This window comes from Cherax quadricarinatus, chromosome 54 (genome assembly GCF_038502225.1).
Source record: "Cherax quadricarinatus isolate ZL_2023a chromosome 54, ASM3850222v1, whole genome shotgun sequence".
Taxonomy (NCBI): domain Eukaryota; kingdom Metazoa; phylum Arthropoda; class Malacostraca; order Decapoda; family Parastacidae; genus Cherax; species Cherax quadricarinatus.
The window spans coordinates 1,805,476-1,829,893 of NC_091345.1; the positions used below are offsets into that span (position 1 = coordinate 1,805,476).

Consider the following 24,418-nt stretch of genomic DNA (forward strand, 5'->3'; position numbering starts at 1 on the left):
TCTCATTCTTTTTATTTACCACCCTGAGACTGAAAAAGCATTTCCTAACATCCGTTTGGCTCGTCTGTGTCTTTAGTTTCCATCTCTGACATCTCATCCCTATGCCTATATCTCACTCAATCTTTCTTTCTTTTAAAGTCATCTTCCTTCATAACGCAATTTTAACTCAATTTTTTTAGTTTTCATATAAGTTTAATCAAAGCAAGGCTTCATGCTGGTGCTGCATACTCCATGACAGGGATAGTATATGTCGTGTTAAACACATGTATGAAACACGTGTGGAACATGTATGAACCACAACATACGTAAAGCGCAGCATGTGTGGAATGCAACATGTATGAACCCCAGCATATATATATATATATATATATATATATATATATATATATATATATATATATATATATATATATATAGAACACATCATGTGTGGAACACAAAATATATGGAACACAATAATTATGAACTATAACATATGCAAAATACAACATTTATAATCAGTTTTACCGTGCATACATGTGTGGAACACATGTATGCACGGTAAAACTCTCAGGTCTTAAGCTAAGATCTCTACTTACACAAGCATATTTACCAGTTTCCCAGACTCTTCTCTCATGTGTACTTACTGGGGGTATCAGTGACCAACAATGACCTTCACTCCAACACTTACCATAGCTCATACACTGGTATTGGTCTCTCTTCAGTGTTAATCTTTGTTCTAAAATTGACCATCGGTGTTTTAATGATAATATCTCCTACACTGTCCAGCTTTCCAACATTTATATACAATTTCTCAGCTACTGACTCTCTCCTTCCGGGTAGTATTGTCCATCGCTGCACCACTCACCATCACTCCAACACTGACTATCACAAACCATACCATGAGTAGGGATAGAACCCGGGATCAGAGCCATAAAACTCCAGATCGACGCACTATCCCAGTGGCTAGCGCGTCGGTCTTGAGTTTAAAGACTCTCTGATCACGGGTTCTCTCCCCGCCCGTGATATGGTTTGTTTTCAATCGTGTCATTACGATTTCGTGAGTACTATAACTCCAACACTGGCTATCTAAGGTAGTTCTGGCCTCTCACTCATACGCTGACCATCTTTCTAACACTGACCTTACGGATACTATTGACCATAGCCTCAACAATGACCATCACTCCACCACTGACCTCCAGGGAGGGTACTGATCCCTCGCTCCAACACTGACCTTCGGGGTAGTAGTGCTGTCGGATGGTGGAGGTCTTGGCGTCGTGCCGCTTAAGACCTGGGATGTGCTTCTGGAAGGAGTTCATCTCCCTCTCGGCAATGACCTGGAGGCCGTCGATCACGTTGTCGTCTCCCAGGTCCTCGTACTTGGAGCACTTCTCCTTCCCACCGCCATCTGTCCGTCAGGAGAATAACAAACGTTAGATATAGGAGAATACGTGAAAACAAGAAGTTGCATGTTTCCTGCCTAGCGGATCAAGTCTCCGTCACTCCCTGCACTCACTGTTCCACAGGCAATTAGTACTTTACATGCATTAAATAAAATAAATGTTTGGAAAATTGTTAAATTAAATTAAATTTAATTAAATTAAGAGTCTTCAGTCCTATGTCTCCTGAGCACGAAACAGATACACTTAATATCTGTATTCACTTCCTTATTTGTACTCTCTGTTTGGACTCACCGTACGTCGTATGTCTCCATAAGCAGGCATTAGATAACTGTAACTATGATGTTATATACTATGATCACACTTCGTCATAGAACATTACAAAATACACAAGATTTAATTACTATGATGTCTAATAAAATCTGGCCAGAAAATAATTTCAGTCATTCAGAGTTACAGAATTTAGAAGAGTTGTTCTATGCTACTGAGAACTGTGAGATTATTTAATGATTTTCAGAGAATCATACAGAGAAATAATAGCAGAAATAAAGTTTGATACTAGGACAGTTGTTTATAAAGAGAGAATGAAGAGGACGGTGTCTATTACGGAACGAGTGAAAAATAGGTTTAGCAAATAACCCGCTATTAGAGTGACCATGATCTCTTAAAATGGCAGAGAAGAGTGTTGTTAGTATTAGCAAGAAAAACTTATTGGAGAAGGCAAGAAGAGCAGGAAATGCAGTAGATAAGGAAAGTAATTTTTTTTTACGCAAATCAGTTTTACAGCTGTTTTCCTACCTCGGTTCATTTCAAAGCCCAGCCCTATCTTAGGAACACTACCTCCCCTCCCAGGACGCGACCCACAACAGTCGGTTAACACACTTACTGCTAGGTGCAACAAGGACATTTATGAGAAGAAGAAAAGAAGCATGTACCAGAGTGCTACGAGGTGCATAAGTTCAAGGTAATACACATATACTATACAGAGAACAAAGGGTGTTATTAAGTTTTTTCGTAAATGAGAAATGATAAATTAGACACATGTGTAACTCTTGGGTATCTTTATTGAGGAAACGTTTCCCCACACAGTGGCTTCATCAGTCCATACAAAGGAGAATCTTGAAGAATAGGAGGAGAATGAGGTAATCAGTCCCTCAACCTTGAGTCGATGTTCTTCAAGATTCTCCTTTGTATGGACTGATGAAGCCACTGTGTGGCGAAACGTTTCCTCAATAAAGATACCCAAGAGTTGCACATGTGTCTAATTTATCAACATGTCGGTTCTCTGAACCATTCATCTATAAATGAGAAATATAGGGAAGTCAAACTACAGGAATTTTCCTAGCATTCGTAGGTTTAGGAGAAAATACAGTTTATTTGATATGAGAGAGAGAGCACTCATATTATTTATTTCGTGAAGTTTTGAACTCGTAAGGGTTAAATAAATAATTGTAAGGATGGGGGGAAGAAGCAGGACGTTGACTTTCTGGGCTGGAGTTGAGTACCATCAGGACCCAGACGCTCCCTCAGTCTGGCCACGGCGCCTCTATGAGAGAGAGCAGAGTTTATAAAATTTGGAGGAGAGGTAAGGCCAGAGTATAATGCAACGAATGGATATTTCAGAGTTGAAAATGTGAAAAACACAGCTCTTCTTATTGCGTGCAGACTTCGTAAAAGCTGGTTTTATTTTCTAAGAGTCTGCCTTGCTGAGAAAATTGCCCTCTTCCTATTTTTTCAATTCCAGAAATTTAACACTCCGGGTTCTCACTTCCTGGAACATGTCCGCCTCCTGCTCCGGCAGCTCACACCATCTACTGTCATATGTAGAACTCATCAGTGTCAACGATGAAAATGACACAGACAAAAATTAGTTAATGATAACGGGGAAATATGGACATAAATATTTGTCATATCTGGGTAAATAGAGAAGTGGGTAAATATATTAATTTAATTGAGTGTATGATTGAGGAATTTGTTTACGTTAGGAGAAGGCCAAAAATAACCGGTATCACGAGAGTTGTGGTTGTAGGAAGACTGCGGGAAAAGATGACGGAAGGGAATGGAAGATAGTGAGAAGGGAATAAGTGAGTTGTGATGGCGAGTAATGAGGTGAGGGGTGAGTGTAATAAGGTGACGGAGTGCGTGTTAAGGTGGCCCTGTGTGTGCAATATGTTGGCTATGTAACAAGTTGACTGGGTGTTTAATAAGGTGACACAAGAAATATAATAATTGTAATAAGGTGGAGTTTGCAATTAGATACCTAACCGGTATGTAATAAGGCGCCCGAATGTGTAATAAGTAATTGTGTGTGTAATAAAGTGACGTGTGTAATAGGGTGACGTGCCTATTAGGGTGACGTCTGTAATAACGTGATATGTGTAATAAGGTGGTGTGTGAAATAACGCGACGTGTGTAATTAGGTGACGGACGGTACTGACAATAAGATGAACACTTCTTGCAACATTGTGATGGAAATAAGCTGTGGTGTCGAGCTGGTTAAAAATAATTTTTCTGACAAAAAAATATTCAAGGGACAGCCTGTGTGATTAAATGTTTATAGATGCTGAAGCAGCAGCCAGCTGAATTATAATTACCCGTTTGTAATTACTTATTTGTAATTATAAATCGGTATTTACCCACTAGTAGTTACAGCAAAAGAAATATGTTCGTGGTCTTCCGCCTTCATTACTAGAAACATTAAGACGTGTTTCCTTAAGACACATGTTGTCACTGTTCGGGTACCTGGGTGTAAATCGACTGGTGTAGGTCGCATCCTGGGGACAAAATTGAACAAATTTACCTAAATGCTCTGCATAACCATAACTATGTACTATGTCACTGATGTCAACTATGGTCTGTATACGTTGTACATGTACTTGTAGAAATAAAGATTATTATTATTATTATTATTATTATTATTATTATTATTTCCTAGTTTATCCCATTCAGTCACCACTGAATTTGTAAAGACAAATTCCCCAGTATCACATTGGTTAGATTTTATTTTTTTGCGTCTGTAGCCCATTGTTATGTCTGTTTAAGGTATTAATAAATATTTAACTGTTCGTTCATATCATTTTATAACCCAAAATGATGCTATCATACATCCTATTTTCTTCCTGTCAGTAAAAAAAGACATCTATAGCTTGTTTAGTTTGTCATCATAAGTTCGTTACTCATAATTGCGAACTCTGGGGTTGGAATAAACTTTGAATCCATTATCTGGATTCGGATACATTTTGAACCTATACTCTGGACTGGGATACATTTTGACGCTATAATCTGGATTTTCTTTTCTATCACATTTACATACATAATAAGAGTGAACGTCTCACAGATGTATATTATAATTTTGGTGATATATATATATATATATATATATATATATATATATATATATATATATATATATATATATATATATATATATATATATATATATATATATATATATACAAAACAACCACTCTGAAAGAATAGAGAAATTCCAAGCGCTTTCGTGACTACTCACATTATCATATAGCATGTAGTTCCTTGATAATGTGAGTAGTCACGAAAGCGCTTGGAATTTCTCTATTCTTTCAGAGTGGTTGTTTTGCATATTTTGAAATCACCTGTTTACTGTGATCTTATTGCATGTATATATATATATATATATATATATATATATATATATATATATATATATATATATATATATATATATATAAATATATATATAAATATATATATATATATATATATATATATATATCAATAACAACACTGCACTAGCCAAGGGGTCGAACCCATGCTGCTACATATATATATTATTTTTATTAACACATTGGCCGTCTCCCACCAAGACAGGGTGGCCCGAAAAAGAGAAACTTTCACCATCATTCACTCCATCACTGTCTTGCCAGAGGAATGGTTACACTACAGTTATACAACTGCAACATTAACACCCCTCCTTCAGAGTACAGACACTGTACTTCACATCTCCTGGACTCAAGTTCGACCTGTCAGTTTCCCTGAATCCCTTCATAAATGTTATCTTGCCCACACTCCAACAACACGTCAAGTTCTAAAACCATTTGCCTCCATTCGCTCCTATCAAACACGCTCACGCATGCCTGCTGGAAGTTCAGGCCCCTCGCACACAAAACTTCCTTTACCCCCTCCCTCCATCCTTTCCTAGTCCGACCTCTACCCCGCCTTCTCTCCACTTCAGATTTATACACTCTCATAATCATTCCATTTTTCTTCACACTCTCTACATGTCCGAACCACCTCAAAAACCCCTCCTCAGCCCTCTGGATAATAGTTTTAGTTATCTCACACCTCCTGCTAATTTCCAAAATACGAATTCCCTGCATTATATTCGCACCACACATTGCCCTCAGACATGACATCTCAAATGTCTTCTTCTTGTTGCAACATTCATCACCCATGCTTCACACCCATATAAGAGCGTTGGTATAACTATACTCTCATACATTTCCCTCGTTGCTTCAATAGACAAAGTTCTTTGTCTCCAGAGACTCCTAAATGCACCACTAACCTTTTTCCCCTCATCAATTGTATGGTTCACCTCATCTTTCATAGATCCATCTGCTGACACGTCCACTCTAAATATGTGAATTCATTCACCTCCTCCATACTCTTTCCCTCCAATCTTATATCCAATATTTCGTTACCTAATTTTTTTGTTATCATCACTTATCTCTTTCCTATATTCAATTTTAATTTTCTTCTTTTACATACCCTACCAAACTTATCCAACCACCTCTGCAACCTCTCTTTAGAATCTCCCAAAAGCACAGAGTCATCAGCAAAGAGCAACTGTGACAACTCCCACTTTGTGTTTGATTCTTAATCTTTTAACCCCATACCTCTTGTCAACACCCGAGCATTCACTTTTCTTACAACCCCATCTACGTATATATATATATATATATATATATATATATATATATATATATATATATATATATATATATATATATAAACACTGATCTCTGGCTGAAGGAGACTCGAACCTACGAACCTTAGGACAAGGTACGCAGTGCTTTACCAATCTACCCACACTGTGGGTAGATTGGTAAAGCACTGCGTACCTTGTCCTAAGGTTCGTAGGTTCGAGTCTCCTTCAGCTAGAGATCAGTGTTTGTGTATATTTCGCATGCTCTCGCGAATTCCTTGCATATATATATATATATATATATATATATATATATATATATATATATATATATATATATATATATATATATATATATATATAATATGTATATACCCGCTTGCAGAAGCAAGCGGGTATATACAGAGAAAGATCGCAGTCAGCAGAACTCGATCGCAGTCAGCAGAACAAGATACCCAGGCAGCGCTCTTAACCACTCAGCCATCACAAATGCCACACAAGCTGGGCAGCCTGGTTCACAAGCCATGTTTCTTTCCCAGCCCGGGCACGTCAGTCAGCCTCAAACATGGATTAAATCTGTTTCAATCTCCTCCTGTATGCTCTGATGTCTCATGCGATTTTTATATCAATACAGCATGCAGAAACAAGCGGGTATGTACAGAGAAAGATCGCAGTCAGCAGGATTGTGTGGATAAGAACGATTCCAGGGAATCTTGGCCGTCTCAGTAGCAGTATCGAGTCCAGTTGACTGCGATCTTTCTCTGTATATACCCGCTTGTTTCTGCGTGGTGCATTGATATAAAAATCGCTTGAGAGGTCAGAACATACAGGAGGAGAATGAAATACATCCAATCCATTCTTGAGGCTCACCACTCCATAGTCGAATTTGTCAGATATTTTACCAGAGTCTGTGTAGAGGGACACAGCGTCAAGCAAAACAAAGACAGGGGAGGGGGGAAATAGAGATGGGGAAAATAGAGATAGGGGGAAAATAGAGATAGGGGGAAAAGGAACTATAGGCAAGAGGGCTAAGGAAGAAAGATCTGGAAGAAACATTGTAAGGGAAATAAAGCTTGTCAAAGTAGAGCTAGCTAGATAAGGGAAACAAAGCTTAGGAAACCTAAGGTAAACAGAGCTGGGGCAAAGTTCTAAGAATAAAAGCTATGGAAAACCTAACAGGAAAATAGCTAATAATAAGAATTATAATAATCATTATATCTACAATACATGTACAATACATACAGAGATAGTTGACATCAGTTACTTATTACTATATACAAAGCGTCAGTTATGCAGAGCATTTAGGGCAAATTAGGTCAATTTTGTCCCTAGGATATGAACCCAGACCTGTCGACTAACACCCAGGTACCTATTTTACTAATAGGTGAACATGGACGGTAGGTGTCTTAGGAAAACTCATCCTAATATTTCCAGCCATACCGGGGATCGAAAACAGTGCCAAGAGGAACAAATCTAAAGGAGAAGAGAACCAAGGGGAAACAGAGCTGTGGGAAGACAGAGCAAGCGTACACATATCAGGAGAACAACTGAGCTAGAAGAAGCAGCGACATGAAAAACAGAGAAAAAAAGAAACGTAAAAAACGCTATGGAAATCAAAACCGAAAGATCGTGATCAAAAAGTCATCAGATCCACGACGAAATATTGAGAAATAGAGAAATGAGACAGACAGTAAAAATATATATAAATATATATACACTCACACATACACAGGACTTCAAGGAGACCTGGACAGGCTGGACACGTGGTCCAGCAACTGGCTACTTGAATTCAACCCTGCCAAATGCAAAGTCATGAAGATCGGAGAAGGGCAAACAAGACCCCAGATAGAGTATAGGCTAGCTGGCCAAAGACTGCAAACCTCACTCAAGGAGAAAGATCTTGGAGTGACCATAACACCGAGCATGTCTCCGGAGGCACACACATCAACCAGATAGCTGCTGCAGCATATGGGTGCCTGGCAAACCTGAGAATAGCGTTCCGATACCTGAGTAAGGAATCGCTAAAGACACTGTACACTGTGTACATCAGGCCCATACTGGAGTATGCAGCACCAGTTTGGAACCCACACCTTGTCATGCACGTCAAGAATTAAGAGAAAGTGCAAAGGTTTGCAACGAGGCTAGTTCCGAGTATGCTAGTTCATCGGAGATACAGGAGTATGATAACGACATACTACTGCGTGGAATAGATAAGGTAGACAGAGATAAGACACAGAAACAAGGGGTCACAATCTGAAGACTCAGACGACATTGAATAGACAAGTGATGTAGTAGATGAAGGAACCATACATAGCTTTAAGACGAGGTATGACAAAGTTCAGGAAATAGAGAGAGAGAGAGAGAGGACCTAGTAGCGATTAGTGAAGAGGCGGGGCCAGGATCTGAGTCTCGACCTCTGCAACCACAATTAGGTGAGTACACACACACACACACACACACACACACACACACACACACACATATATATATACACACACATATATATATATATATATATATATATATATATATATATATATACATATATATATATATATATATAATTATATATATTATATATATATATATATATATATATATATATATATATATATATATATATATATATATATATATATATATATATATATATATATATATATATAAATATATACAATATATACAACAGCTGGATGCCCAGCAGTAAGGGAGCCACCCCAACTATGCAGATCTGATGGCAGCCAGAAGCGTCCAGATGGTATCACCCTTCAAGCCTGGACAGATGGGAAGCAGGTGGTGTGGGACTATACATGTGCATCTACCTTGGCTGATACCTATCTCCAATACACCAGGGAGGAAGGAGGGGCAGCTGCCAGCATCAGAGAGTCCCAAAAGTCTAGAAAATATGGAGAACTTGCCCATCATTATATGTTTGTTCCCATAGGCTCAGAGACCCTTGGCTCATGGGGAAAGAGTGCATCTAAATTCCTTAAGGAGCTGGGAAAAAGACTCATCAGGGTAACTAGGGATCCCAGGGCAGCTAGTTTTCTGTTCCAGCGGCTCAGTGCGGCTGTTCAAAGGGGTAATGCCTGCTGTATTTTGGGCACACGCCCCAGTTCTGAGGAGCTGGGTGAGATTTCCGCCTTATAATCGGTGATACACACGTAACAACATGTACCGTATATGCCACCTTTATATCAACAATGTATCTCTTAAATCTTCTGTACCATATTATGTAATAAAATATTCATATATATATATATATATATATATATATATATATATATATATATATATATATATATATATATATATATATATATATATATATAATGTCGTGCCGAATAGGCAGAACTTGCGATCTTGGCTTAAATAGCAACGCTCATCTTGCCATATAGGACAAGTGAATGTTTGTGTATGCAATAATTTCGCCAAAATCATTCTGAACCTAACGAAAAAAATATATTTGATTGTGTTTCTTTAGCACTAAATTATTGTAAACGTATTTAAAATATATTTTGTTGGGTTAGGCTAAAATAAATTGTTCTTGTTATTATAAGGTTAGGTAAGTTTTCTAAGTTCCTTTTGGTGCAAAATTATAAATTTTTACATCAACATTAATGAAAAAAATATATCTTTAAACGTATAAGAGAAAATTTTAGAAAGGTCTTAATTTTAAATGAGTTCTTGCTAATTGACCAGTTTTACATATTCGGCACGACATATATATATATATATATATATATATATATATATATATATATATATATATATATATATATATATATATATATATATATATATATATATATATATTTATAGATGGGGTTGTAAGAGAAGTAAATGCGAGGGTCTTGGCAAGAGGCGTGGAGTTAAAAGATAAAGAATCACACACAAAGTGGGAGTTGTCACAGCTGCTCTTTGCTGATGACACTGTGCTCTTGGGAGATTCTGAAGAGAAGTTGCAGAGATTGGTGGATGAATTTGGTAGGGTGTGCAAAAGAAGAAAATTAAAGGTGAATACAGGAAAGAGTAAGGTTATGAGGATAACAAAAAGATTAGGTGATGAAAGATTGAATATCAGATTGGAGGGAGAGAGTATGGAGGAGGTGAACGTATTCAGATATTTGGGAGTGGACGTGTCAGCGGATGGGTCTATGAAAGATGAGGTGAATCATAGAATTGATGAGGGAAAAAGAGTGAGTGGTGCACTTAGGAGTCTGTGGAGACAAAGAACTTTGTCCTTGGAGGCAAAGAGGGGAATGTATGAGAGTATAGTTTTACCAACGCTCTTATATGGGTGTGAAGCATGGGTGATGAATGTTGCAGCGAGGAGAAGGCTGGAGGCAGTGGAGATGTCATGTCTGAGGGCAATGTGTGGTGTGAATATAATGCAGAGAATTCGTAGTTTGGAAGTTAGGAGGAGGTGCGGGATTACCAAAACTGTTGTCCAGAGGGCTGAGGAAGGGTTGTTGAGGTGGTTCGGACATGTAGAGAGAATGGAGCGAAACAGAATGACTTCAAGAGTGTATCAGTCTGTAGTGGAAGGAAGGCGGGGTAGGGGTCGGCCTAGGAAGGGTTGGAGGGAGGGGGTAAAGGAGGTTTTGTGTGCGAGGGGCTTGGACTTCCAGCAGGCATGCGTGAGCGTGTTTGATAGGAGTGAATGGAGACAAATGGTTTTTAATACTTGACGTGCTGTTGGAGTGTGAGCAAAGTAACATTTATGAAGTTATTCAGGGAAACCGGCAGGCCGGACTTGAGTCCTGGAGATGGGAAGTACAGTGCCTGCACTCTGAAGGAGGGGTGTTAATGTTGCAGTTTAAAAACTGTAGTGTAAAGCACCCTTCTGGCAAGACAGTGATGGAGTGAATGATGGTGAAAGTTTTTCTTTTTCGGGCCACCCTGCCTTGGTGGGAATCGGCCGGTGTGATAAAAAAAAAAAAAAATATATATATATATATATATATATATATATATATATATATATATATATATATATATATATATATACATATTATTTTTTTTAACACGTCGGCCTCTTCCCACCGGATAATGTGGTCACGTGGAAAAGTAATAAGCCCAAAAAAATCTTCAGCGTCAAGAAAAAATCAGAATCAAATTTAGAAAAATAGTAAAGCAAATTCACCCGTCACCTTCCAATAAACAAATTGTGTTTCTGGATACAAGCCAGATATCCATAAAAAGGAGAGAAGACATTAAGCAGAAAAAACAGATAACTGTTGTAATGTTATTAATAATAATCATGGGGCTACTACTACTATTGCTACTACTACTACTACTACTACTACTACTACTACTACTACTATCTTTAATTGCGATGAAAGAGCAAATAAAAATGTCTAAGAAAATAAGGAGCAAAAGAGCCGCATTGACTGAAAAAGAGTAGAGAAGGAGAAGGACGGGAGAGGTAAAAGGATAGAAGGACAACTTGGCGCTGAGATGAAGAAAGTTTAACTTGTCCGCGGAAGCCTAAGTGTAGATAATTGGGAGTAATGATGGCAGAGAGTGGGTTATGAGGTGCTGAGAGAGTGCAAGAATGTCTGCTGAGTCAGGAAGGAAGAAGCATGCAAGGAGGAGTGCATCGAAGAAGACTAGGTTTTATTTGTTTGTGCGAAATGCTATTACGAACACGATCGGTAGTTTAAAGGCCTGTAGCACCTGGTCGTTAAACTGAGTCAGCAAAATAGAGCAATCAACAGGGCAGTACAAGAGAAAGGCAAACACAGCAGAGGTAGATTTCTTTACCCACGTATTCCTTCACCACTTATTTACAGTATGTACGTTCTTAATATATTAAGATAGAGTATATGATATTGCAACTAGGAGCCACTCAAGGGATCAGTGGACACGACCAGTGTCTGCTACCCAGCCGGGTGGGTAGGTATGACGTCTCTTTGGCTGAAGTAGCCGGCTTCTTCGTGACTGACGGGTTAAACTGGACAACAAAAACGGTACTGGGGCCCCAGAACTGCTACACTTTGGATTGTCAGTTGACTGGTGGAGAGGCCATGCCCAACAGTTGTGTGACGGTGCACGCCTCAAGTGCTAAACCCTTCAGGATTATTTAGGGCAAGGAATAATGGGAGTTGGATCGTCCATCCTCCAGGTGTTACTAACATAACTGCCAAAATACTGAACAAAACCATTGAGTTAAATGCTGTTCTTTTGTAATCGAAGGTCACCTAAGAAAATATTATTTTTAATGCACATGAAATATTTTTCCACGCTTTTGCATTCTGTAATTATCTCAGTAAAGCTTGAATCCTCAGCTTACTCATACTTAATTATATTCCTTATAATTATTTACGTTGCACATTACGATCATAAGTAATAACTGTTAAAACAAGTTTGTTAATGGAAAGTTTTTGAATGAGTTTAGGGATAATAAGAGTTTTTAAATCTCTAAATTCTATTTAAGAAATCTATTTCCTTTCTATATTGAAGATTTAGATGCAAAAATTTGTTTTACTCTGACTTCTGGTTTAGAATGCGAACTTTTCAAGTCACATAAAGTGAGAGGGAGAGAGAGAAAGAAAGAGAAAGAGAGAGTGAAGAAAAGTAGCAGAAGTATAAGTGAACGATAGGAAATAGTGAAAACAACATGCTAGAAAAGCGAGTGACAGGGAATTTAGGGTAAATATGGTAGTTGCAGAAGAGAGAGAGTTAATGGTGCAAGTCGGACCGAAACGTCGTTATAAATTCGTCAGACCGGGCCGCGGGGGCGTTGACCCCTGAAACCCTCTCCAGGTAAACTCCAGGTACTGTGTGGGTTATTTGTGTACAAAGAGAGAGAAAAAAGAGAGAGGGAGATAAAAGAGATTAAAAGAAAAAGAAAATATGGAGGAGGAGTCAGAAGAGAGAGATAAAGAAGAGGAAGGTTTAAAACAGTGGAAAGAACATTTTGGGTAAAGGAGGGGACGACGAAGAACAGTTAAAGACATTGTTGGATACCATTACCGTCAGCAGGGAAGACAGGCGGCAGGAAAGTCTCACATTCATATCATACGAAGAAAAAAATATGAAAAAGGAAGTCAGTATTAATAAGGAAAATGAACTGAAGAAAATTTGTTGATGTGAAGTGATAATTAATGAACGATACTGGTATGTTGAACACAGTACATAAATGTCTTTAAATACAGTGCTCGCAAGTATTTACGAAAATCCTTTCCGAGGAGATAATCATGTCGTAAGATGGCTCTATAACGGAGAACAAATGTGGGAAAGAAAGTAGCTGGTATTTTCAGAATTTTGTGGCGTGAAATAAATTAATACAATGAATGAGGCAAGGAAATTTACGTGAGTATAATGGTGTCGACGCCATTGTATGGGCGTGACACACGGCTCCAGAATAATGTAGCAAGAAGGAGGGAGGACGCAATAAAAATGTCGTGACCAATGTGAACGTGTGATGTGAATAATACACAGAGAATTAAAATGAAATTATTTGATGATAGTGAGTTGGTACGAAAGATATAATTTGATGAGTGGAAGGGGTACAGAGATGGTGTGGTAATGGAGGAATAATGGAGAAAGATAGGTTGATTGAGAGGATGTGTATATTTAGGGTGAATGGAAGTATATGTAGGGGACGTCGCAGAATTAGAAAGAGGAAATATAAAAGATATGTTCAACGGTAGAACATGTAGAACATGTGACATGTGCGGACTGACAGGAGCAACTTTGTTTATAGAATTTTGACATGATGTTGAAGTGTAGACATGACAGTACATATAAGCCTGTTAATCAAATTTTGCTGATGATTAAGAACAAGTAGTGATTCGCTGTCTGATAAAACATGTATCAGTCTTTGATAAAATGTACGATACAAAGCACAAATAACACGCACATAGGAGAGAAAAGCTTACAGCGACGTTTCGGTCCAATTTAGACCATTCACAAAGTCTCACTAACACAAAAGAGTGAGGGAGCCAATAAATATAGGCTTCCTCACTCTCTTGTCTTAGTGTGACTTTGTAAATGGTCCAAGATGGACCGAAACCTCGTCGTAAGCTTCTCTCCCCTATATGCGGGTTATTTGTGTATTGTTCCAGTCACGGTATTGTGCGGTCAGAAAGTCTCAAAACTCCAGACCGTCGCGTTAGCCACTAGACAGGTAGCCACATTAAGATTCGTCCAACTAGGTATATTTCTACACCATAGGAAGGTTAGCACAGGCACCACTGTGACCACAAATGCAAGTTTTTACAGACGAATCTCCAGCTAGCGTGGCCGTGACGAACTCTAGCTCAAGTCCCCTCAAAGCCGTCAACATGACTCACGATTTCGTGAGTCACGGTATTGTGCCTTTTTTCTTCTGTAGGTTACAACGTTCTTACAACGCCTACCTTAAAACTTTTCTGCTTATTTTTCCTCAGTTAAAAAATACTTATACTTTCCATCTTCTTAAGCTTCCAGTTATGTATGGACTCCTCAAAACTTATAACATTAACATTCCTATACGACCAATCATTTACTCATTACTGTCATCATTGCTGTCACCATCTTCATGCACTTTCAGAATTTATCTCCTGATAAATTCAGGGAAATTTATAGTCAAATTTAAGAAAATCATCAAGACAATATAAATGTAGTATTGAGAGAATTGAAGCTTGAGCTCTCATTCATTCGTTTCCAGAAAATAATGTGACTGTGTTTTTACAAGGCAAATTCTCCGAAAGGGATATCAACTGTAAATGTGGGGTAAATGTGGTTCACAGAGGTTCACAGAGTGATGTGTGCTTCAGAAGCACTTTTTACAGTCAGGTTAACGAGAAGGTGTTGGAGAGAATGAGAAAGCAGGGTCACAGAAAGCCACAGAAAGAAATGTGGGTATGGAAAGGAGATATATGAAGAAAAATGCAGATATGGGGAGGAGATATACGGGGAAGAAATTCGGGTATGGGAAGGAGATAGATGAGGAAGAAATGCTGGTAAACTTCATTTACGATTTACGAAGTAGAAATGACTAACCAAAGTGGCTAGAAAAAGGTCTGGGAAGGTCTGCTAGGAAGCATTGCTTAAATCCTATCACAAATGCACTTATATAATTATTTAAGTTCAGAGGCATATGCAAAACAAACTAACGTAAGAACTACTTCAGGCAACTAAGCAAGAATTCATTTATGAAATTTACATTGTACGTTAGGCCCATCTTCAAGTACGTGGAACCAGAATAAATCCCGCATAGGATCAAATACATAAAGAAAATCTATAATATCCAAAGGTTTTCAGTGAGACTGGTATTGGAACTGAGATGGACAGACAACCAAATAACTCAACCAAATAACATTAGAAGAGGAGGAAGAGGGGAATCATGATCAAAACCTATAAAATATTCAGAGGTTTTGAGAGAGCGTCTGAGACAGGTTGTTGAAGATACGATGAAAGGGAGTCAAGTTACGATGCGGATGATCCTACGTCAGGGAGTTGTTTCTGAGCACCATCTATCAAAGCTAAGTTACTGAATACCTTAAAATCCTCTCTCCACTTCTATTGTCTCCAGTATAAAAGTCGTCTTGAATTATAATGAGAAAGCCTACTATGGAGGCGATACACCTCGTCAGTGAAGATACCCAAGTGTTACTCTTGTGTTTTACTCATCTACTTACTGGTAATGATCAATAATATCCCACACGTAGACAGAAACACAGGAGGTTGCTGGTTACGTAGTGATACCTGTCTGACACAGCCACAACAGCGAATCCTGGTGCTGATTAATTCTTATACAACCCTTCTTGCCAACCACTGACTCAGCTTATGAACCATACCACGGGCGGGATTTGAACCCGCGGTCAGAGAGTCTCAAAACTCTAGACCGTCGCATTAGCCACTAGGCCAGCTAGCTTCAATAAGTTTCGTCCAACTAGGTGTATTTCTACACCAGGAAGATTCGTCTGTAAAAACTTGCATTTGTGGACACAGTGGTGCCTTTGCTAACCTACCTATGGTGTAGAAATATACCAAGTTGGACTAATCTTATTGAAGCTAGCTGGCCCAGTGGCTAACGCGACGGTCTGGAGTTTTGAGACTCTCTGACCGCGGGTTCAAATCCCGCCCGTGATATGGTTTGTTTGCAATCGTGTCATTACGATTTCGTGAGTCACTCAGCTTATGGTTTTTACTTACTTGCACTAGTGGGTCTCATCCATCTGTAATACCGTCTTCAAGACCATTTTCGTCAATGAAAATATTCTCTGATTATGCACAAGTGTCTTAAACATCAATTTGTCGGTATTGTATGTCATTTATATAATGATGAAAATACAAAGCTATTTTGCTCTATAATGTATACATGAAGCTACACTGGCAGTGCTAGGCGTGCAAACACGCTGAAATAAAACTCACTAGTTTTACACTGGTGAGAAACGCTGACAGACATAACTAGGGTATAAAATGCTGGAACAAGGATTCACTCAAACACACACGCACACACACACACACACACACACACACACACACACACACACGCACATACACAAACACACACACACACACACACACACACACACACACACACACACACACATACACACACACACACACACGCACATACACAAACACACACACACATACACACACACAAGGGCTCTGATATAGGCCTTACATACTCTAACTCACATATACTCGTATATTCTAACCCATATAAATATCATTGAAACCCACAGAAAACCCCCAGTCATACATTTACTCCAACCATACAACTACTCCAACCACACCTCTACACAAACCACACATCTACTCCAACTCGTGCATAACACTCCAATTCACACATGCCACTCCATATCACACAGCCGCTAAAACTTGTTAGTTTTAGCGGCCATCCCAGGGATACCACTACAACCCCCCCCTCTTTTCCTTCACTAATATCTTCACACCCATATTTCCCCCACCAGCTAAACACGCTTCCACCCATACCTACCAATTTCCAACACCATTCACACTTCCACAAACTTATTTTCAATCGGTCCTGCCCTCAACTCTCCCTCCTCCCTTCTATCACTGCATATTAATCTCACCCCACAGGTTAACTCCCACCTACACGTCCATTACAACCAACTCTCATTTACCACAATTTTCTCACTATGTGGTTCTCAACGTAAACATCTAAATGTCTCCTACAGTTCATACTATTGATAAATCCACTGTCGGACCAAATGTTTCCTCAGTAAATAGGGCACATGTGTGTCATAAGATGTACGTACGTTGTACTAATGCCGTTTTCTTTATTTTGTATTGTTTAGGCTTAGATAGGTTACAGAAACCTATAAAGTCCTAAATTTAATTACAAATAACGAAGTAAAAATAATAGTTTCAATACGAGGATGCCGAGGGACAACAAACACAAAACTTTAAGACAAGAAACAGTAAACTTTAGAATCTAAACGACTATCACTTTGGGTGCGAGGGTCGACTCTTCACTCTCGCCCACCCACTTTCACCCCTGAAACTTCACTCTTACACCCACACACCTACTCACACGCCCAGTCATCACTGCACCTACTTAGATTAGCCATAAACATAAAGGTAATAGGTTGATTTGGCAAGAGGAAGAGAGACAGGGCAGGAGAAGAGTATGAAAGAGACATGGAAAAAATAATGAATACGACGAGCATTCATGGCAGGGTTAATGAAACATAAAAAGAAAGAAATGGAATCCAAGAAAAACTTGTCTTTTACACATTCAGGGATGATTAAGAAACAAAAATATAAAGAGCGAACAGAAATTAAGACAATTTAGAGAATATGCCCAAAAAATAAAGAAAATTCATGAAAAAAAAATCAGGGAATATCCTAAGAAGAGAAGAAAGGACTATAGAAATGAAGTTTTGGCTAACAAATGCACTAGCAGTCGATAAACTAGGGAAAGACATGAATCGAGAGTGAAGAGTGTAGACAACTGGTATATTTTTAGCAGGTCAAGAGAGTTTGGAGAGAGAAATAGCATTTGACAGTGAGGAAAGAGGGATGCAGAGAACAGCTGTGTGTCACCAGAAAAGGACACCTTTCACAGAGCTCTGATTGTGTTTAGGTTAATGAGACACAGAACCGAAAAAGAGAGTCAGAAGGCAGAAAAATGAAAGGGAAGAAGAGCATCTGGTGGAATTAATGAGAAATGAAAGTATGTCATGAAGAAATCTGTGATCCTTCTGTATGAGGATAGGAATTTATGTAGAGGACAGCCAGACCCTTGCACTGTTACGTAGGTGAGAAACGAAACACCTAGTATTGAGGAAAAATCTAATCTGAGTCTTTGTCAAAGAGGCTTGGACAGCAGTGGAACAAAGGCAGAAAAAAGATATATAGTGGAGACAAAAGAAACAACAGGGAAATAATGAAAACACACACTCACACATGCACACACATGCAGAAAGGAGACAGAAACGAGGCACTAAACTATAGACCAGTGTCACTGATGTGTATAGTATGCAAAGTCATGGAAAGGACTATCAGGAGAAGAGTGGTGGAGCACCTAGAACGGAACAGGCTTATTAATGACAACCAGCACGGATTCAGGGAAGGTAACTGCTGTGTCACAAACCTACTGGAGTTTTATGACAAGGTAACGGAAATAAGATACGAGAGAGAGGGGTGAGTAGATTGCATTTTCTTGGACTGCAAAAAGGCCTTCGATACAGTTACTCACAATAGATTAGTGAAAAAGCTAGATCAGGCGCGTATAACAGGAACGGCACTGCACTGGATCAGAGAATACCTGACAGGGAGGCAACAACAAGTCATGGTACGTGACGAGGTATCACAGTTGGCGCCTGTGACGAGCGGGGTTCCACAGGGGTCAGTCCTAGTACCAGTGCTATTTTTGGTATATGTGAATGATATGACGAAAGGGATACACTAAGAAGTGTCCATGTTCGCAGATGATGTGAAGTTAATGAGGAGAATTCAATCACATGAGGATCAGGCAAGACAACAAAGAGACCTGGACAGGCTGGACACGTGGTCCAGCAATTGGCTCCTCGAATTTAAAACCCTGCCAAATGCAAAGTCATGAAGATCGGGGAAGGGCAAAGAAGACCCCAGACAGAATATAGGCTAGGTGGCCAAAGACTGCAAACCTCACTCAAGGAAAAGGATCTTGGGGTGGGTATAATAGCGAGCACATCTGAAGCGCACATCAACCGGATAACTGCTGCAGCATATGGGTGCCTAGCAAACCTGAGAAAAGCGTTCCTATAATTTAGTAGGGAATCGTTGAAGACTCTGTACACCGTGTACGTCAGGCCCATACTGGAGTATGCAGCACCAGTTTGGAACCCACACCTTGTCAAGCACGTCAAGAAATAAGAGAAAGTGCAAAGGTTTACAACAAGGTTAGTTCCGGAGCTCAGGGGAATGTCCTACGAAGAAAGTTTGAGGGAAATCGGCCTGACGACACTGGAAGACAGGATGGTCAGGGGAAGACATGATAGCGACATACGAAATACTGCATGGAATAGATAAGGTGGACAGAGACAGGATGTTCCAGAGATGGGACACAGAAACAAGGGATCACAATTGGAAGCTGAAGACTCAGATGAGTCACAAGGATGTTAGGAAGTATTTCTTCAGTCATAGAGTTGTCAGGAAGTGGAATAGTCTAGCAAGTGATGTAGTGGAGGCAGGAACCATACAAAACTTTAAGACGAGGTATGATAAAGCTCATGGAGCAGGGAGAGGGAGGATCCAGTAGCGGTCAGTAAAGAGGCGGGGCCAGCAGCTGAGTCTCGACCCCTGCAACCACAATTAGGTGAGTACACACACACACACACACACCAAAGATAACATCACACGTTACATACAATGTTCTCGAGAGACAGGTGTAAAGAACATAACTGAAAAGCTTTCAGGAACTAAACAGTTCTGTCTAGCTAATAAAAAATATCGACAGAATATTTAGGTCTAAAAAGTAGTTAACATTGGTAGAAATTGCTGTGGGAGTAAGAGCCGTATATCTGGATTTCATTCTTCATGAGAAATTAATAAATATGTCACGCTTACCACAGACTTCATCAAATACTTTTACACTTCTACCTGGAATGACAATCACCTCCCTGAAACAATAAACAGTTTAATATTCCTATCAAAACAAGCTAAAAATGATACCACTCAACGAGTGCAATTTGGATATCTATTCCAATACATTTCCGCAGAATCATGGAGAATTCCAACATTTCTGTGGAGTGATGGTGTCGTAGAAATCTTTGTTCTCTCTCTCTCTCTCTCTCTCTCTCTCTCTCTCTCTCTCTCTCTCTCTCTCTCTCTCTCTCTCTCTCTCTCTGGAATGGTGGGATTCCTGGAAACGGAACCACATAATTGCAGAATAAGTAAGTATAACAGTGGTAAATGTTGCTGGACCTAGAAGATGACGACACTTGTGACCCCATGAATGTACCTGTGAACACTATACTGAACACACTGTGTGCTGGACACATTTGTGTGCTGGACACACGTGTGCTGGACACATTTTGTGCTGGACACACTGTATTTTGTACACACTGTGTACTGGATACACTGTATGCTGAACACACAGTGTGCTGGACACACTTTGTCCTGGACAGATTGTGGGATGGACACACACACACACACTATATGCTGGACTCACTATGTGCTGGATACAATGTGTGTTGGACCCATTGTGCGTTGGACACACTGCGTACTGGACAATACAGGTAACTAGCCTTCGAACGCGCTTTGCACCCGATACAACACTGAAACCTCACTCAGGACATTGTGTGGCTCCATACCTATGAACCAGCCTTTGGACCTCTTCATGTGGTACAGCACTTGCAGTGCCCAATGTCAGTTCAAATAGGTTGTTGACATGAGGAATGAATAACAACAGTCGCGGAAATAGGTTGTTGACGTAACCAAAAAAAAAGACACAACACCGTGACTGGAACGATACACAAATGACCCACACCTAAAAGAGAGAAGCTTACGACGACGTTTCGGTCCGGCTTGGACCGAAACGTCGACGTAAGCTCCTCTCTTCTACGTGCGGGTTATTTGTGTATTGTTGACGTAAGGAATAAAGAACAACAGAGCTGCGGAAAAAAGTATCTTTGTTACGAAGATAATATTCCGTGAAGACAGATAGATCGAAATAGATGTGATGCTGATATCTTTTCTCATTAAAACTGTACTAGATTAAACTGTATAATTAAAGAATGGAATGAAGCTTCTGAAAAGTGAAAATAAAAGTTTAAAAGAGGGTTGTTTTATCTCAAATTTTTAAGTTTAATAAAAGATTAAAAGTTAAACAGAGAAATAATAGCTTAAACTGAAAAAAATCAATTAAACACAAAAGGTAAATTATGAATAAAGGAAGAAAATTACTGAGATGTAGTTGAAAATTCACACATCAAAAATAAAATCAATGAATATACATAAAAAAAATAATAAAAAAAAAAAAGAATTAACAGCAAAATTTAATATAAAATTTTTTACAGGTTTTGGAATTGTATTGGGACATTTCGCTCCGTGTGTAGTTTTACCAAGTTTTGACAGAGCTCTACACAGAGCGAAATGTTGTTCGGGTAAAAGATGTTATATACAAACAATAAATGATTAAAATAATATGAGTCATGTCTTTAGAAGTGAAATGTATATTATTAAAAAAAAAACCGTAATGTTTATCACAAAAACTGGCATAAATTCACTGAAAAAAACATGAAGGGAAAGCTTAGATATTAACTAAATAGAAGAATGACAAAGATGGGATGAACAATAGTAAATAAAGTGTTAGTGTAAGAAAAATTGTGAGGAATAAAGGACATACATGAAAGAAAATGTAATGGATTGTCAATATATGACGAAGGAAATATTGCAAGCCAATCAGTAGGTGACAGACCTGAGGAGACATTAACCCAGGAGCAGCAACGACCTGACGGGACATTAACCCAGGAGCAGCAACGACCTGGCGGGACATTAACCCAGGAGCAGCAACGACCTGACGGGACATTAACCCAGGAGTAGCAACGACCTGGCGGGACATTAACCCAGGAGCAGCAACGACCTGACGGGACAGGAACCCAGGAACAACAACGACCTGAGGGGACAAGAACCCAAGAACAACAACGACCTGAGGGGTCTGTAACCCAGAAGCAGCAACTAGACTCACGAAATCGTAATGACATGATTTCGTGAGTCATGTTGACGGCAGTGAAGGGACTTGAGCTAGAGTTCGTCACGGCCACGCTAGCTGGAGATTCGTCTGTAAAAGCTTGCATTTGTGGTCACAGTGGTGCCTGTGCTAACCTTCCTATGGTGTAGAAATATACCTAGTTGGACGAATCTTATTGTGGCTAGCTGGTCTAGTGGCTAACGCGACGGGCTGGAGTTTTGAGACTCTCTGACCGCGGGTTCAATCCCGGCCGGGGTATGGTTTGGTTAAGCAGCAACTACCTGAGGGGACTGTAACCCAGGAGTAACAACGACCTGAGGGGTCTGTAACCCAGAAGCAGTAACTACTTGAGGGGACTGTAACCCAGGAGCAACATCGACCTGAGGGGACAGGAACCCAGGAACAACAAGGACCTGAGGGAACAGTGATCCAAGAACAACAATAACCTGAGGAGACAGGAACCCAGGAACAACAGCGATCTGAGGGGACAGTAACCCAGGAGTAACGACAACCTGAGGGGACAGCAACTCAGGAACAACAACGACCTGAGGGGACTGTATCCCAGGAGCAACAACGACTAGAGGGAACTGTAACCCAGGAACAACAGCGAAATGAGGGGACAGCAACCCAGGAACAACAACGACCTGAAGGGACAATAACCCAGGTACAACAACGACTGTAGCCAAGGAACAACTGTAGCCAAGAACAAGAAAGATCTGAGGGGAAAATAACCCCAAAACAACAACAACCTGAGGGGGCTGTAACCAAGGAATAACAACGACTTGAGGGGACTGTAGCCAAGGAAAAACAACGACCTGAATGTCTCTTAAATGTATCTTAAAATATGCCCAGTGTTTCCACAACCTGTTAATAATAATTTCCAGAGAATCATTGACCTAAGGTCAAGGGTATTCAAAATGGCAGTGACCTGAGGTTAAGGGTATCCAGAGTGTCATTGACCTGTGATAAAGGATATCTAGAATGTAATTGACCTGAGGTCAAGGGAAATTCAGTGTGTCATTGGTCTGAGGTTAAGAGTATCCAAAGTGTCACTGACCTGAAGTCAAGGGTATTCTGAGTCATTGATCTGAGGTCAGGGGTATCGAGAGTGTCACTGACCTGAGGTCAGGGGTATCCAGAGTCAGTGACCTGAGATCAAGGGTATCGAAAGTGTCACTAACCTGAGGTCAAGGGTATTCAGTCATTGACCTGAGGTCAGGGCTATCGAGAGTGTCATTGACTTGAGGTCAAGGGTATTCAGAGTCATTGACCTGAGATCAAGGGTATCGAAAGTGTCACTGACCTGAGGTCAAGGGTATTCAGAGTCATTGACCTGAGGTCAGGGTTATCGATAGTGTCATTGACTTGAGGTCAAGAGTATTCAGAGTCATTGACCTGAGATCAAAGGTATCGAGAGTGTCATTGGCCTGAGGTCAAGGGTATCCACATTCATTGACCTGAGGTCAAGGGTATCCAGAGTGTCACTGACATGAGGTCAATGGTATCCATATTCACTGACCTGAGGTCAAGAGTATCGAGAGTATCATTGACCTGAGGTCAAGGGTATCCAGAGTGTCACTGACTTAAGGTCAAGGGTATCCACATTCATTGACCTGAGGTCAAGAGAATCGAGTGTCATTGACCTGAGGCCAAGGGTATCCAGAGTTTCACTGACCTGAGGTCAAGGGTATCCACTGTCATTGGTCTGAGGTCAAGGGTACCCAAAGTTTCTCTGACCTGAGGTCAAGGGTATCGAGAGTGTCATTGACCTGAAGTCAAGGGTATCGAGAGTGTCACTGATCTGAGGTCAAGGGCATCCAGCGACATTGACCTGAGGTCAAAGGCATCAAGAGTGTTATTGATCTGATATCAAGGGAATCCAGTGTCATTGATCTGAGGTCAAGGGCATCCAGAGTGTCATTGACCAGAGGAAAAGGATGACCTGAGACCAAGTGTATCCAGAGTGTCATTGACATGAGGTAAAGGATATCGAAA

At 39.8% G+C, this 24,418-nt stretch overlaps 1 protein-coding gene across 3 annotated transcripts in view; it reads right to left on the bottom strand.

Moving 5' to 3' along the window:
- The window catches only part of LOC128699110 (monocarboxylate transporter 2), a 403,927-nt gene that overhangs the window by 75,078 nt on the left and 304,431 nt on the right, over positions 1–24,418 (bottom strand). For all 3 annotated transcript variants that reach the window (XR_011393491.1, XR_011393492.1, XM_053791628.2), the window contains exon 3: positions 1,214–1,387. Coding sequence is in view for 1 of the 3 variants with exons in the window: in XM_053791628.2 (XP_053647603.1) it covers positions 1,214–1,387 (174 nt within the window). In the remaining 2 variants the exon portion in view is untranslated. The remainder of the gene's footprint in view (positions 1–1,213; positions 1,388–24,418) is intronic.